Source organism: Neofelis nebulosa, chromosome 4, assembly GCF_028018385.1.
Source record: "Neofelis nebulosa isolate mNeoNeb1 chromosome 4, mNeoNeb1.pri, whole genome shotgun sequence".
Lineage (NCBI taxonomy): Eukaryota > Metazoa > Chordata > Mammalia > Carnivora > Felidae > Neofelis > Neofelis nebulosa.
In genome coordinates, this window is record NC_080785.1 from 135,308,923 (window position 1) to 135,323,961 (window position 15,039).

The window sequence follows — 15,039 nt, forward strand, 5'->3', positions numbered from 1 at the left end:
CGGCAGTAATAAAAATAATAAAAATTTTAATAATAAAAAGATGGCCCCAAGCGTGAGACTGATCCCAGCATTCAGCCATAATTGTACACAAGTCTTGCTGTGTTGCATCACAGGTGTTCACTACAGGTGTGAGCTTTCCAGGGTGGTGTCAGGCCTCCTTTGTGATGTCTTCCCCTCACCCCTGTTCACACAATGCCAGCATGCTGTGACATAGGCCATGAATAAAAGTTGGTTGAAAACAGTGATTGGGTGAGTGAATTTCCAGCAGCCTTGAGAAAAATGAAGTCAGGGCATACCATCAGGGAAACTTGGGATACTGTTGCTCTTTGTGGCTTATGCCTTTGTGACAGACTGTTCAGTGTGAACGGGCTGGGCTGTTCAGTAACTGTACTGTGTAGGACTTTCATCTTCCTATCTTGCAACAGTTTCCATAAGACACTCAGTAATTGTTGTTTTGCAGGTTATAGGTTTGGGCCGATGAATGTTAATAACTTTTATTTTAACATAATAAGGAAAACCTGGTCATTATAAACTCTCAAAATCATGTTTACATTTTACTTAAATGGAGATTGTTTATATTAATGATTGTGGCTCATACTGCATCATAGCTTGGCTAATAGGAACATGAAAATTTACAAAAAGATTAACGTTTTTTAGGCTGTACTGAAAATATCTTGTTTTCCTGATAACGGTCTTTCTTGGTGTCTGGAGGAAAGTTGAGCAATTCCTTCTAATGAATAGAAGTGGAAATTAAAATACTTACGCTTTTCTCTTTTTCCCTTCAGAAAACCGAACTGAACATAAAGACATAACTTAATATTTTTAAGGTTACATTAATACAGCAAAATAAATGTTCTTTTACTGCTTTGGTGTAATTTCATTGTACTTGATCCTGTTTAGGCTGCAGACCAAATTAAGAAGCTGTATAATCTCTTCCTGAAAATTGATGCCACTCAGGTGGAAGTGAATCCCTTTGGTGAAACCCCAGGAGGACAAGGTAACCAGAACAACAACAACAACAACAACAACAAAGAAACAAATGAATATAATTGTTTATGCAAGCTATGAATTAAATTGTACAAAAGACTGTAGCAGTAGCTTTGCGTTCATTTTGTTCAGTAATTTAATTTCTGCCATGGTTTCGAATGCTCCCGTGATACGGTTGAACATTTCAGGACTTGAGTTTGTTTGCAGTCAGATGCCAGGCCTCAGGGGAAGCTCCTTCTTGTTTTATTTAGAAACATCCATCCACCAGCACCGCCTTGTTTCTTCGGGGCCATTCTTGCTTATAGTGTGGTAGAAATTTGGGTAGAAATGGGATCCTCTCCATTGGGGTGTAATGAATGCACCTGCTTTTTATGGAGCTAGAAATGCTTGAAGATTTTTAGTTTGCCTAAATCTGTACAAAATCACTTTGTCCTCCCCTGCTGGATTTACATCATCATAGTGAGACCCTAGTGCCCACGATCCAACTTACTTACTTACTTACCAACTTACTTAGTTACTTAGCTTCTGATTCAGGTCGGAAAAGGTTTCGCCAACTTCCCTTGCAGGGAAGGTTTTTTCCTACCCATCAGTTAATTAAAAAGTATAAAGAACTGTTTTCTATGTCAGCACCCATCACCATTTCCCTGTGCCTTATATACAGCTAGTGTTCAGTAAATTCTTTTTAATTCGATAACAAAAGCTTGTGAATGTGTGTGTGTTTAAAGGTAGAGGCTGGGATATCAGGTGGATAGGATATGGATACCTATGTAAGGTATGTAAGTTCCATGAACCTTGTCTTTTTTTTTTTTTTTTTTTTTTTAGCACATTTCACTCCCAATGTCTTGTATGGTATCTAGCATTTTGTGGGCAGTTCGTAAAGAGGGATTTGCCACTGAGTTGGTATATTAGGTGATCTGTTATTTGCAAATACAACCAGCTAGTAAGCCAAGGTGGACAGTACACTGTTTTACAAAGGGGCCTGGGTTCAAATTCTGGGTCTGCCGTGTTCTGGCCACAGACCTGGGCTAAGCCTTGGAGTTTGTTTGTTGTTTTGTTTCTTACTCTGAAAGAGTGGTAAAAATGGTAACTGTCGTATCGGGTGGTTGTCAAATGAGGTGACTGGTGTTTGTGTAAGCATCCACTGTCGCACACAAAATGGACGAGCATCACACATTCACAGATGCTCCTCTTCTCAGATAGGCCAGGAAAAACTGCCAACAAGCAAAACTCCAGGACCAGGTGGCTTCACAGGTGAATTATACTAAATATTTAAATAAGAGTTAATACTTACTTTTCTCAAAATATTTCAAAAGACAGAAGAGGAAGGAAAGCTTTCAAATCCATTCTGTGAGGCCAGCATTACCTTGATACAAAAACCAGAAAGAGATACTACAAAAAAAGAAAACTGTAGGCCAGTATTTCTGATTAACATAAATACAAAAATCCTTAACAAAATATTAGCAAACCAAATTCAACAAAACTTTGAAAAGATCATTCACTATGATCAAGTGGGATTTATTCCTGGGATGCCAGGTGGTTCAATATTTGCAAATCAATCGGAATGATACATCACATCAACAAGAGAAAAGATAAAAACCTTATGATGATCATTGCAATAGATGCAGGAAAAACATATGATAAAGTACAATATCCATTTGTGATCAAAACTCTCAACAAAGTAGGTTTAGAGGGAACATATCTCAACTTAATTAAGGTCATCTATGAAAACCCACAGGTAACAGCATACTTAATGGTGAAAGATTAAGAGGTTTCCCTCTAAGATCAGGAAAGAGACAAGAATGTCCAGTCTCACTAGTTTTATTCAATATAGTACTGGAAGTCCTAGCCACAACAATTAGACATGAATGAATGAATGAATGAACAATAAATAAATAAATGGAATCCAAAGTGGAAAGGAAAAAAATAAAACTTTCACTGTATGCATATAGCGTGATACTATATATATAGAAAACCTGAAAGACTCCACCAAAAAGCTGCTAGAACTGATAAATGAATTCAGTAAAGCCAGTATACAAAATCAGTATATAGAAATTTATTGCATTTCTATACACTAATAATGAAGTGACAGAGAAGTTAAGAAAACAATCCCATTTGCAGTTGCGCCCAAAATAATAAAATACCCAGGAATAAATTTAACCAACAATGTGAAAGTCCTGTATTCCAAAAATTATAAAACATTGGTGAAAGAAATTGAAGATGACACAAATGAAAGATATTCCATGCTCATGATCAGGACAACAAATATTGTTAAAATGTCCATACTAAACAAAGTAATGTACAGATTTAATGCAATCCCTATCAAAATACCAACAGCACTTTTCACAGAATTAGATCAGTTAATCCTAACATTTGTATGGAGTCACAAAAGAGCTTGAATAGCCAAAGCAGTCTTGAAAAAGAACCAAACTGGAGGTATCACGATCCCGGTTTTCTTTTTTAAAAAAAAAAAAATTGTTTTTAACGTTTTATTTATTTTTGAGACAGAGAGAGACAGAGCATGAGTGGGGGAGGGGCAGAGAGAGAGGGAGACACAGAATCGGAAGCGGGCTCCAGGCTCCGAGCCGTCAGCCTAGAGCCCGACGTGGGGCTTGGTGACCTGAGCCGAAGTCGGACTCCCAACCGACTGAGCCACCCAGGCGCCCCACATTCCCAGTTTTCAAGATATACTACAAAGCTATATTAATCAAAAAAGTATGGTAGTGGTACAAAAATAGAGACATTACGACATAGGAGACAATATGAAATGGGAAAAAGTTTCTTAAAAAATGGTGTTGGGGAAACCAGACAACTACATGCAAAAGAATGAAACTGGACCAACTTTCTTACACCATACACAAAAACAAGCTTGAAGTGGATTAAAAATCTAAATGTTAAGACCTGAAATCATAAAAAAAATCCTAGAAGAAAGTACAGGCAGTAATTTTTCTGACATTGGCTGTAACAATATTTTACTAGATATGTCTCCTGAGGCAAGAGAAACAAAAGGAAAAATAAACTACTGGGGTTACATCAAAATAAAAAGCTTTTACACAGTAAAGGAAACCATCAACAAAACAAAAAGACAACCTATTGAATGGGAATAGATATTTGCAAATGATATATCTGATGAGAGGTTAATATCCAAACTATATAAAGCACTTACACAATTCAACACCAAAAAACCTAAGCCAATTAAAAATGGCAGAAGACATGAACAGACATTTCTCCAAAGAAGGCATACAGATGACCAATAGACACATGAAAAGACGCTTAACACCGCTCATCATCAGAGAAAAAAATCAGAACCACAATGAGATCACTTCACACCTTTCAGAATGGCTAAAATAGAAAACATAAGAAACAAGTGTATGTGAGGATAGGGGGAAAAAGGAACCCTTGTGCACTGTTGGTGGGAATGCAAAGTGGTGTACCCACCATGGAAAACAATGTGGATATTCTTCAAAAATTTAAAAATAGAATTACTACTGGATATTACTAGGTCACCTATGGGAAATGTTTAATGTGGGGGAAAAACGAAAACACAAACGAAATCAGTATATATGCACCCCTGTGTTTATTGTAGCATTATTTACAATAGTCAAGATATGGAAACAACTCCAATGTCCATCTATAGATAAGTGGATAAAGAAGTGGTGTGTGTATGTATATGTGGTGTCTGTATGTATGTGTGTATATATACACCTATGTATATATACACACATACATATAAATATATATACACTTATATATACCTATGTATGTATATACATACAGTGGAATATTACTGAGCCATAAAAATGAATGGAATCTTGCCATTTGCAACATGGATGGATCTAGAAGATATAATGCTAAGTTGAATTAAGTCAGAGAAAGACAAACCTTAAGATTTCATTCACATGTGGAATTTAAGAAAGAAAACAAATGAACAACAAAAAAGGGACAAACAAAAAAACACACTCTTAAATGCAGGGAAGAAACTGGTGGTTGCCAGAAGGGAGGTAGGTGTGAGATATAGGTGTAGTAGGTGAAGGAGATTAAGATACTCATTGTGATGAGCACTGAGTAATGTGTAGAATTGTTGAGTCACTGTATCATACACCTGAAACGAATATAACACTGTATGTTAATTATGCCAGAATGTTTTAAAAAACACAAAATGGGGACAATAATATTAATACCTACCTTAGAAGGTTATTATGATGGTAATGTTCTCAGAACAAAGCATAGTATATGGTAAGAGATACAAAAGCATTCGCTATTATGATTTTATTAGTTCTTATCCTTTTGAAAGTCAAACAAATAATAGACATTGAAGGTAAAACATCATACAAAGATTAGGATTTGTTTAAAAATTTAATTGTCACCAACTGCACTTGAACTAATACAAAATAGCCCCCAATTCCCTCCATAAGTCTTTTGGTGTTTCTGGTGGAGGCTTCTGTATTCTTGTAATAAATTCTCCATTTTCATTGACAAATAGTTAAATTAAATGATAGCTATAAAAAAAGTAATCAGAAAAGGTATGGATTTCATCTTTTTACCTATTTTTTTCTTTTTCTTGTTGTAAGGATTTCAAGTTAGGATAGACAAATAGCTAATGTTTAGGAAGCCATTGAAAATAACATATTCCATGTTTTACACATGTGACCCACCAGATTTTTATTTGATGGGTCATTTGTAAGCAAACTACCTTTATTTGTAAATATTTTAAAAATTCTGTCTGACTATAAAATCATCAGTATTTCATATAGAGAGGAAGTGAATGGAAGAAGATTCTTTTTTGAACTCACATGACATAGTGTACTGTGATAGACTTTTACATACATTCTTTTTTATTACTTACAGCAACCCGGAAAAATAAGAGGAGTTATTATCCCCATTTTACAGAGGATTGAAAATTAGTGTGACTCCACCATACACATCCAGTTACTGAAGCTGGGATTTGAACCCATGTCTCTCTCAGGACAGTGTACATGTTGGTTTCTACATACCAGACTGCCTTCTTTTCTACCTTCTTTCTCTTTAAACTGTTAATTTACTTTTATCAGAGTGATCTGGATGTAGTCTCCAGTTTGGGAATGTTAGTCAAAATTCATGCTGCCTTGAGTGGCTATTAATTACATCCCAGAAACAAAAGAGAAGGAAGTTCAATACAAGTTCTTAAAGGTCATGGCTTGCTTTTCAAACTAGTATGCGTAAGCAACCTGATTATTTCATATTTTTAAAAAAATGGAAATTCAGCCAAGGAGTTGGATAAAAATCATTCATTCAACTACTTTCATTCAACTCTTTAGTAAGTTGTCAGTCACAGGTTACAAGGATACAAGAAATTTTCCCTCTCGTGTATTTGTAAAACCTCAGGAAATGGGAAGTTTTTATTTTTTAACTATCAAGAGAAAGGAAATTCTTGAACTTTTTTAAAGGAATCATCATAAAATATATTCCGTGTATACAGCTCATTAAAGCATAAGTCTTATGTGATATTTTTAAGAGCAGAATTATCTTTAGCTATTAATTTGTTCATTGTACCATAAAAGTTCAGCTATTGAATTATAATCACAATTAAATGAGTATGTTGGTTTATAACTCTAATGAGCAGTAGTCAAATTAAACCCAATTAGGAAACGGTGATTAATGACCAAACGTACAAATTGATCTTCATCATTGTCACAATCCCCTAAAGCAATCCTTTATTTAGGAGCTGTAAAAAAAATCATTTATATCCTAGAAATATTAATAATCTTAATATTTATAATGTGAATATTTAATTTTTTCCATTTAGATCAGTAATAGCAGAGCCTATAACATTTCACATTAAAATTGTGATTTAATAATGACTCTTAATTTAGAAGTTTAAGGAGCTTGGCATCACACCAGACATTTTTACTTTAAGCTTATTCATTGCAGAGCTTCTTTGTAAGAGAATTTCTTCCATCTTCCATTGGTTAATGAGGACCATTTTTTAAACGTCCAGATGATTGGTCATATATTTGCACAGCAGAGGATACCCGGTTGGATGAAGAATGGCAATCTTGATAACATCTATGCTGCTAGGTCACCTATGGGAAATGTTTAATGTGGGGGAAAAACTGTAGTCCAAGAATTGTTTTTTCCAACGTGATTAAAAATTTGAGTCAAAGAATATAATTTGGCATCATTGACTGTAATGTCATTTAGTGACTGTTAGCTAGGATTATAATGGTTGTTAGTGACAGAAACCTGTATCAATCTAGTTTTTGTTAAAAAGCTTCCAGGTCAGGGAAGGATACCTGTTTTCCTCATATAACAGGGAAGTCTACAGAGTGGACTGGTTTAGGGCATGAAGGGAAGTAGGGATTCTCTGATCTTCCAGCCCATCTTGTCTCAGAATTGGCTTGTCAGCCAGGCTTTCTGAAGTAACAGCCAAGATAGCTCCCAGTTTCCATCATTCTCCCCCAGGAACCATAGCAATCTTTTCCAATGATTCCAATTGGCCCCGCATGGGTCACATATCCGTATGTAGACCAATCACTGAGCTGGAAGCACATGTATAGGAGAAAGGCATTTTCTCAATGCAGAAAGGGACATTGAGTCACAACGTGTCTACCAAATTCGCCTAACTTTTATTGACATGAAAGTAAACTGTTAATTAAATATTCGAAGAGAAATTAACTATTTTCCTTGCTTGTCCAGTTGAATTGCCAGAATTAATCCATTAAATATGTGGCCAAGTTAGAAGCAGGGTTTTCTTCATTGTTATTTATCTACCTGTCCATGCATTCATTCATCTATTTTGCAAGCTCCTGTGGGATTTTATGTTCTATTTCATTTCTTCCCACTTTCAGGCAGATCTGGCTGTACACAGGCTTCTTTGTTTGGTGTCTTTCATGTTTTTCAGTGAGGAGAATGAGCATATTGTCCCCTCAGGAGATGTTTGCCAATACCTAGAGACTTTTTAATTGAGATATAACCGACATATGACATTGTATTAGTTTCAGGTGTACAACACAATGATTCCATGTGATCACCACCGTGAATCTAGTTAACACCGTTTTTGTTTATTACAACTGCGAGTGTAGGATGCTACATGCCTCTTGTGTGTGGAGGCCAGAGACATTGTGCTATACACAGCACAGAAAATGATCTCACCTCACCTACCAGGGAGTCCTGAGAATTCCTGCTCCAAGGCATTTTCATCATTTGGAGCCCAAATCCATTCACCACGCTAAAGGGATGAAACCCAGTTTGAAACCCTGACTACCTGGCCAAGACTCCATGAGAGCTAGGGGTGAGTGATCCAAAGTTAATTTGCACATCAAATCCCTTTCTTGCTTCAAATGAATTTCCCTAAATAGCTACCCTGTTGCTTCATGTTAGCAAGTGCCCATGTTGTTGGTGGGTGTTTGTCTCTGTTTTTCTCTTTATACATAAGACTCTATTTTCAAGAACATTTTCAGTTCTCTACCTTCACCCAAATCCCCCTCCTGCCTCATATCTATTTTCTCTTTCACAGCAACTCCAGAAAAGTTCTAAAAAGTGTACAACTCTTGGAACATCGCTATTTAATGGAAAGTGGGACCAATTTTAAAGTATCAGCATTTTAAGGCCATCTTGGCAAGGTGCATTTCAGTAGCCCATTATGGTTACTTAACACAAATCAAATACAATGCAGTGCTTGCAGACAGATTATTTTTCAAACTAATTATGACAGTCTCATTTCCTGCTGTTTTTATGTTTCTTTTATATGCGAATTCCCCTCTGAAATGTAGTTTTCTTTTGTTTAATTCTGTAGCACATTCTTCTGTTGAAACTCTAGGGTCAGAGGCTGCTAACCGCCAGTCAGATTCTTCATCTAGGTTGGTGAATTGGCAACTCATAGAATCTCACACCGCTAAACAAAAAACCACAACGCCCTATGAATCTAAGTACCGCAGCTTTCTTTGATATTTGTTCAGAAGGAAAATTCATTTGTATAATCTATCAAGCATGTAACAATGTGCTTTTGATGGTGAAAATTGTTTTATAAATATTAATAGGTATGTTTTTTCACCCACTTTGTAAACAGAATGGCCTTTGTTCAGGATGAATTTTCTATGGAATTGAGGTTTCATTAATGTGACACTCAAAATCTTATGTCGAACCAAGATCAGTACCTCCAAACATACATTTTACCATAGTTTGTTGTTATAATAAATGAAAAAGCTAAGGTTTGAGTAAGCAGGTTTATTTTATTGCCCTGCCGTTCACATAGACATCAATCCATTTTTAACATGCTCATTCTAAAAGTGTACTTGGACAGTCTTACAAAGGGAAACAAGCATGTCAGAGTCCATCAATATTCAGGGATTAATCCACACCTTTTGTGCAAGCTGCAAGTTTTTGTTTATTTTTCCCGTTATGCTTTTTTGTTTTCATGCCAGATGCACTTTTCTGAGTTTCTCTTTCACTGTAATAAGTTTGGTACCTGAGGCTATAGCAGCAGGAGAAGTGTGATGAGGTGCTTGGTGATTGGCAGCCTTTTTCTGTAAAGGGCCTGAGAGCCTCTGTTGTATGGAGTCTGCTCTGCTATTGTCTGGGGACAGCAGCTACTGAACTATGTAAACGAATGGGTGTGGCTGCATTCCAGTCCCAACAGCTATACTTTGCCATCCTCTGACTTAGATTCTCATTTGGGGCTATTTTATACCAATCTTTGGCCACACTGGCCTTATGCAAAGGTGCGGTGTGTGATTTGAGGGTCACCAAAGTCATCTCTGCCTTTAGACAATAATCTCCTTCTCCCATCAGTTACAAAGCCGGAAAGGCCAACCATTAAAATCTTTCCTGTGGGACATACTTATGTTTTCTGAATATGGCATTTCACTGAAAATCATAGGTAACTTGTACATCTGTAAACTCCAGTAGGCTTTAGTTTCAGTTCATTGTAAATAGAAGTCTAGGGTTATAAGGGAAAGGGGACCAAGTTACAAGTCATTTCTAGGGACAGGAAGAGGGGAGAATCTAGCCTGGGCTGCAGCATTGTGAGGCTGAGTGTAAGAAAACTGTGCGTCCAAAGGCAAGGGAATTAAAAGCAAAAATGAACTACTGGGACCTCATGAAGATAAAAAGCTTCTGCACTGCAAAGGAAACAATCAACAAAACTAAAAGGCAACTGACAGAATGGGAAAAGATATTTGCAAATGACATATCAGACAAAGGGCTAGTATCCAAAATCTATAAAGAACTTGCCAAACTCCACACTTAAAAAACAATCCAGTGAAGAAACGGGCAGAAGACATGAATAGACACTTCTCTAAAGAAGACATCCAGATGGCCAACAGACACATGAAAAGATGCTCAACGTCGCTTCTCATCAGGGAAATACAAATCAAAACCACAATGAGATAGCACCTGACACCAGAGTGGCTAAAATGAACAACTCAGGAAACAACAGATGCTGGCGAGGATGTGGAGAAATGGGAACCCTCTTGCACTATTGGTGGGAATGCAAACTGGCGTAGCCTGTCTGGAAAACAGTGTGGAGGTTCCTCAAAAAATTAAAAATAGAACTACCCTATGACCCAGCAATAGCACTACTACGAATTTATTCAAGAGATACAGGAGTGCTAATGCATAGGGCACATGTACCCCAATGTTCATAGCAGCACTTTTAACAATAGCCAGATTATGGAAAGAGCCTAAATGTCCATCAACTGATGAATGGATAAAGAAGATGTGGTTTATGTACACAATGGAGTACTACGTGGCAATGAAAAAGAATGAAATATGGCCCTTTGTAGCAACGTGGATGGAACTGGAGAGTGTTAATGCTAAGTGAAATAAGTCATACAGAGAAGGACAGATACCATATGTTTTCACTCTTATGTGGATCCTGAGAAACTTAACAGACCATGGGGGAGGGGAAGGAAAAAAAGTTAGGGAGGGAGGCAAACCATAAGAGAGAATAAAAACTCTTAAAAACTGAGAATAAACTGAGGGTTGGTGGGGCATGGAGGGAGAGGAAAGTCGGTGATGGGTATTGAGGAGGGCGCCTGTTGGGGTGAGCACTGGATGTTGTATGGAAACCAATTTGACAATAAACTTCATATTAAAAAAATAAAAAAAAAACTTTGCGGGTGGAGTATGGCTGTAGTGATAATAATAATAATGAGTGAGTGCCAGCTGTCTGTGCTAAGTGCTTTGCACAGAGTCTCTGCTTGCACCAACACCATGCAGTCGAAAATACTCTGGTCCCCATTTTACAGACAAGGCCACTGGGCTTAAGAGTGGGTGATGTTGGAAGTGTCTGACTAGGAAGTGTCCGGTGTGTGTGATGCCAGAGTTCACTAAGTGGTGAAGTTCACGGGAAAATGTCCAGGCGATACGGCATTATGAACTGGGATAGCGAGGCAGGAAAGCCCTTTGTATGTTTGGGACCACTTTTAAAATATTAAGCAGATATAACAACTATGTATCTCAAAGAGTCTAGCTCCTTAAAGTGATTTTTTTTTCTCCCTGCCCTCCACCTACAGAAAAAGATTAAGGCTTTTAGGGTGACAATTCCGTTTTGGATCACCCTTTTTAACTCCCGAGTCACCTTCCTTCCTTCCTATTTATGTGGTATTTCTGACTTGCTAAAGCACTTGAATGTAACATACATTGACCTAGGTGTGTCCTTGGTTTTCTCTACAGAGAGGGAACAAATGGCCACTATAGATAGGCCATTTATCCCACAAGTATGATACCTGTATGTGCACCTTTATTTCTTCATGTAGGTACCCCTTTTATCCCACAATCACCATTTTCAAGCTCTAGTTTAAAGTTTTCGTGGGGTGGTCTCCAAATAATGAACTCATTTCTGGACTTGGTATATCCAACATACCCCTGGGAAGGAGCATTTTTTGAAAATCTGGTTTTGCAGAGTTTAGGTGGGACTGCCTTCTGAACTTTGCATACGTATCCATTAATTATGTTCCATGAAGTAGCTTGGAATTGTAGCCTTTGTAAGGGGCAAAGATCAGCCTGGACCTATGTTGATTTACTAGTTTATTGATTTTGACCGAGAAGTCTTTTATTTGAAACTCTTCAGTTAGGAAGTCAATTTGATAGCCTTTGTCCATTCATTTTGAAGGTGTCAGTTACAAATAGTCGTGCCAATGAGTAATTGAGGAGCTAAAATTACTAATACATTAATTAAAATGTATTTATAACCTAGTGGAAAGCCAAGAATGAAGTTGCTTTCCTATTGATTATTATACCAGTCATTAACTGCTGACAAAATGCCATTGCAGCAGGCAGAGAACGTTGGCCAATTCCTTTGGTAATTGTAGGATTCCATCATTAAGATTGCAGTATTCTGGAGAGTAATTACTCATTTGCTCCGTGTATTCACAGTGTGTGGGTAAAGTGGTTGGACATTTTGTGGCAAGACTAAGGATTCTGTCAGACATTAACTTCTACATAAGATTCTTTCTTGACAGTCAGTGCTACTTTAAATAATTTGTGGTTTGGGGCGCCTGGGTGGCTCAGTCGGTTAAGCGTCCGACTTCGGCTCAGGTCATGATCTCGCGGTCCGTGAGTTCGAGCCCCGCGTCGGGCTCTGTGCCGACAGCTCAGAGCCTGGAGCCAGTTTCAGATTCTGTGTCTCCCTCTCTCTCTGATCCTCCCCCGTTCATGCTCTGTCTCTGTCTCAAAAATAAATAAAATAAACGTTAAAAAAATTTAAAGTAGGGGCGCCTGGGTGGCGCAGTCGGTTAAGCGTCCGACTTCAGCCAGGTCACAATCTCGCGGTCCGTGAGTTTGAGCCCCGCGTCAGGTTCTGGGCCGATGGCTCGGAGCCTGGAGCCTGTTTCCGATTCTGTGTCTCCCTCTCTCTCTGCCCCTCCCCCGTTCATGCTCTGTCTCTCTCTGTCCCAAAAATAAATTAAAAACGTTGAAAAAAAAATTAAAAAAAAAATTTTTAAATAAATAAATAAATAAATAAATAAATAAATAAATAATTTGTGGTTTGAGCTTTTATTTATGCCAAGTATTCTTAGATGTTAATATGCCAGTTCTGCATAGACTTGTATCAAAGTACTTGATTTTTGTGGTAGAGAGACCCTTGTAAAAAACCTCTATGTAGGATCTGTAACTCTAGGATGTTGTAATGTAACAACATTTTCTTGTAAGCAGCTGGGAATAACAGTCTATGGTCATTGCTTTGGAGTGAATTATTGCAGGGTGGTTGTTCCCCTCTGAAGAGGTAGGTGCCTTTCAGCTATGCTGGGGGAGAATGGGTAATTTCTCTAAAGGGTGAGTCAAAACTCCCTGCCTACCAATATCTCAAGTAAAGTAAAAGAAGGTTACAATGGAATGTCATCATAGACAACTAATTTCTGCCCTAAGAAATATAATAAAAGGGGTCAGATCCCAGGAAACCTGCATGCCATCCCTCCCCACTACCGCTTCTCCCTGAGTGTTTGTATAGAGATATCCTGTAAGTCAATGAAAGTGCTGTTTTCTTGGTCCATCCATATCATCCAGTGAGTTTCAATTGTGTCCAAGTCTCTTGGCCTTGAGAGAATTGGAGATTTCTACCTGCACCAGAGTAGAAACAGAGCTGATAATGCCTAGCTACCTTCCATTATATCTGATCAGTCTTAGTGTTTTATAACTTGAATCAAAAGAATCATATCCTGCACGTATCAAGATGATGATCCTGGTTTGACCAGACCCTGGAGGAGGTACATCAGCAGTTTAGGGACTGTTATTTCCCTTTTCTGAATAAAACAGCTGAGGCCCAGAGAGGAAGTAGGTTATTATGATTATTTTTTAATCAAGTCATAGAGTTAGTTAAGGGTCAAATAAAAACTATTGGTTCTAGGACACCTGGGTGGCACAATCGGTGAAGATTTCGACTTTTTTTTTCTTAAGTTTTTTTTTTTTTTAAGGTTTATTCATTTTTTTTTTTGAGAGACAGTAAGCAGGGGAGGGGCAGAGAGAAAGACACACACGCACAGAATCTGAAGCAGGCTCCAGGCTCTAAGCTGTCAGTACAGAGCCCAACACGAGGCTTTTCTCACGAACCATAAGATCATGACCTGAGCAGAAGTCAGCCACTTAACTAGCTGAGCCATCCAGGCACCCCGGCATCTAACTTTCGATTTTGGCTCAAGTCATGATCTCCCCATGTGTGAGATTGAGCAGGCAGGCATCAGGCTCCACACTGACAGCAAGGAACCTGCTTGGGATTCTGTCTCCTCCTTTCTCTGCCCCTTCCCTGTTCATGTGTGCGCATGTGCTATTTCTCTCTCAAAATAAGTAAATAAACTTAAAAAAAATATATGGATTTTCGCCAAGTGTTCTTTCCAAGAAATCTTTCAGAAATATTAGTGAGGATACTGATTAAATAAAGATTTCACTTTACAGCATCAGAAGGACAAAGGACAGTGGGATTAAGCATTATAATCTAGGTTCTCTGCATAGAAAGTAAAGGTGATGATTAGTGGTTAAATACTAAAAATGAATGTAATGAAAATGGCCTATCAAATCTGTGTTAACTGTGGCAGTCTGTACCTTGGAATGGGTGACCACAGTTTATATTACTAATTTATTAAACAGAGACCGACAGGTATAAATTACTATGTTCGTTATTAGAATGTAAGTCCCTTGAGAACAGGGTCTTTGTCATAATCGTCTTTGTAGCCCTAAAGTGTAAGATCAAGAAAGCCATAACCACTTCTCCTGCCTGTATCATGAGAAAAAATGACAGTATTTTATTTTTCTTTCTCCTGTGTTAGTCTGGGGAACTAACTAATTTGTAGATTCTTAAGGGATATTCACGTATGTGCCTTGTTCCCTTTAGTTGTCTGCTTTGATGCAAAGATAAACTTTGATGACAATGCAGAATTTCGACAAAAGGACATATTTGCTATGGATGACAAATCAGAGAATGAGCCCATTGAAAATGAAGCTGCCAAATATGATCTAAAATATATAGGATTGGATGGGAACATTGCCTGCTTTGGTAAGAAAGTAGTTCTGTCAAAAGAATGATTTGTGGATTTGGGGGGAATTTAGGAACTCCTGATTTCTGAACCTTTCTGAACTGTT

The 15,039-nt window shown here is 37.7% G+C and overlaps 1 protein-coding gene across 3 annotated transcripts in view; it reads left to right on the forward strand.

The window, feature by feature from the left end:
- Positions 1-15,039, forward strand: part of SUCLG2 (succinate-CoA ligase GDP-forming subunit beta) — a 333,369-nt gene that overhangs the window by 147,043 nt on the left and 171,287 nt on the right. For all 3 annotated transcript variants that reach the window (XM_058726236.1, XM_058726235.1, XM_058726237.1), the window contains exons 7-8: positions 901-997; positions 14,792-14,953. In XM_058726236.1, the coding sequence (XP_058582219.1) occupies positions 901-997; positions 14,792-14,953 (259 nt within the window). The remainder of the gene's footprint in view (positions 1-900; positions 998-14,791; positions 14,954-15,039) is intronic.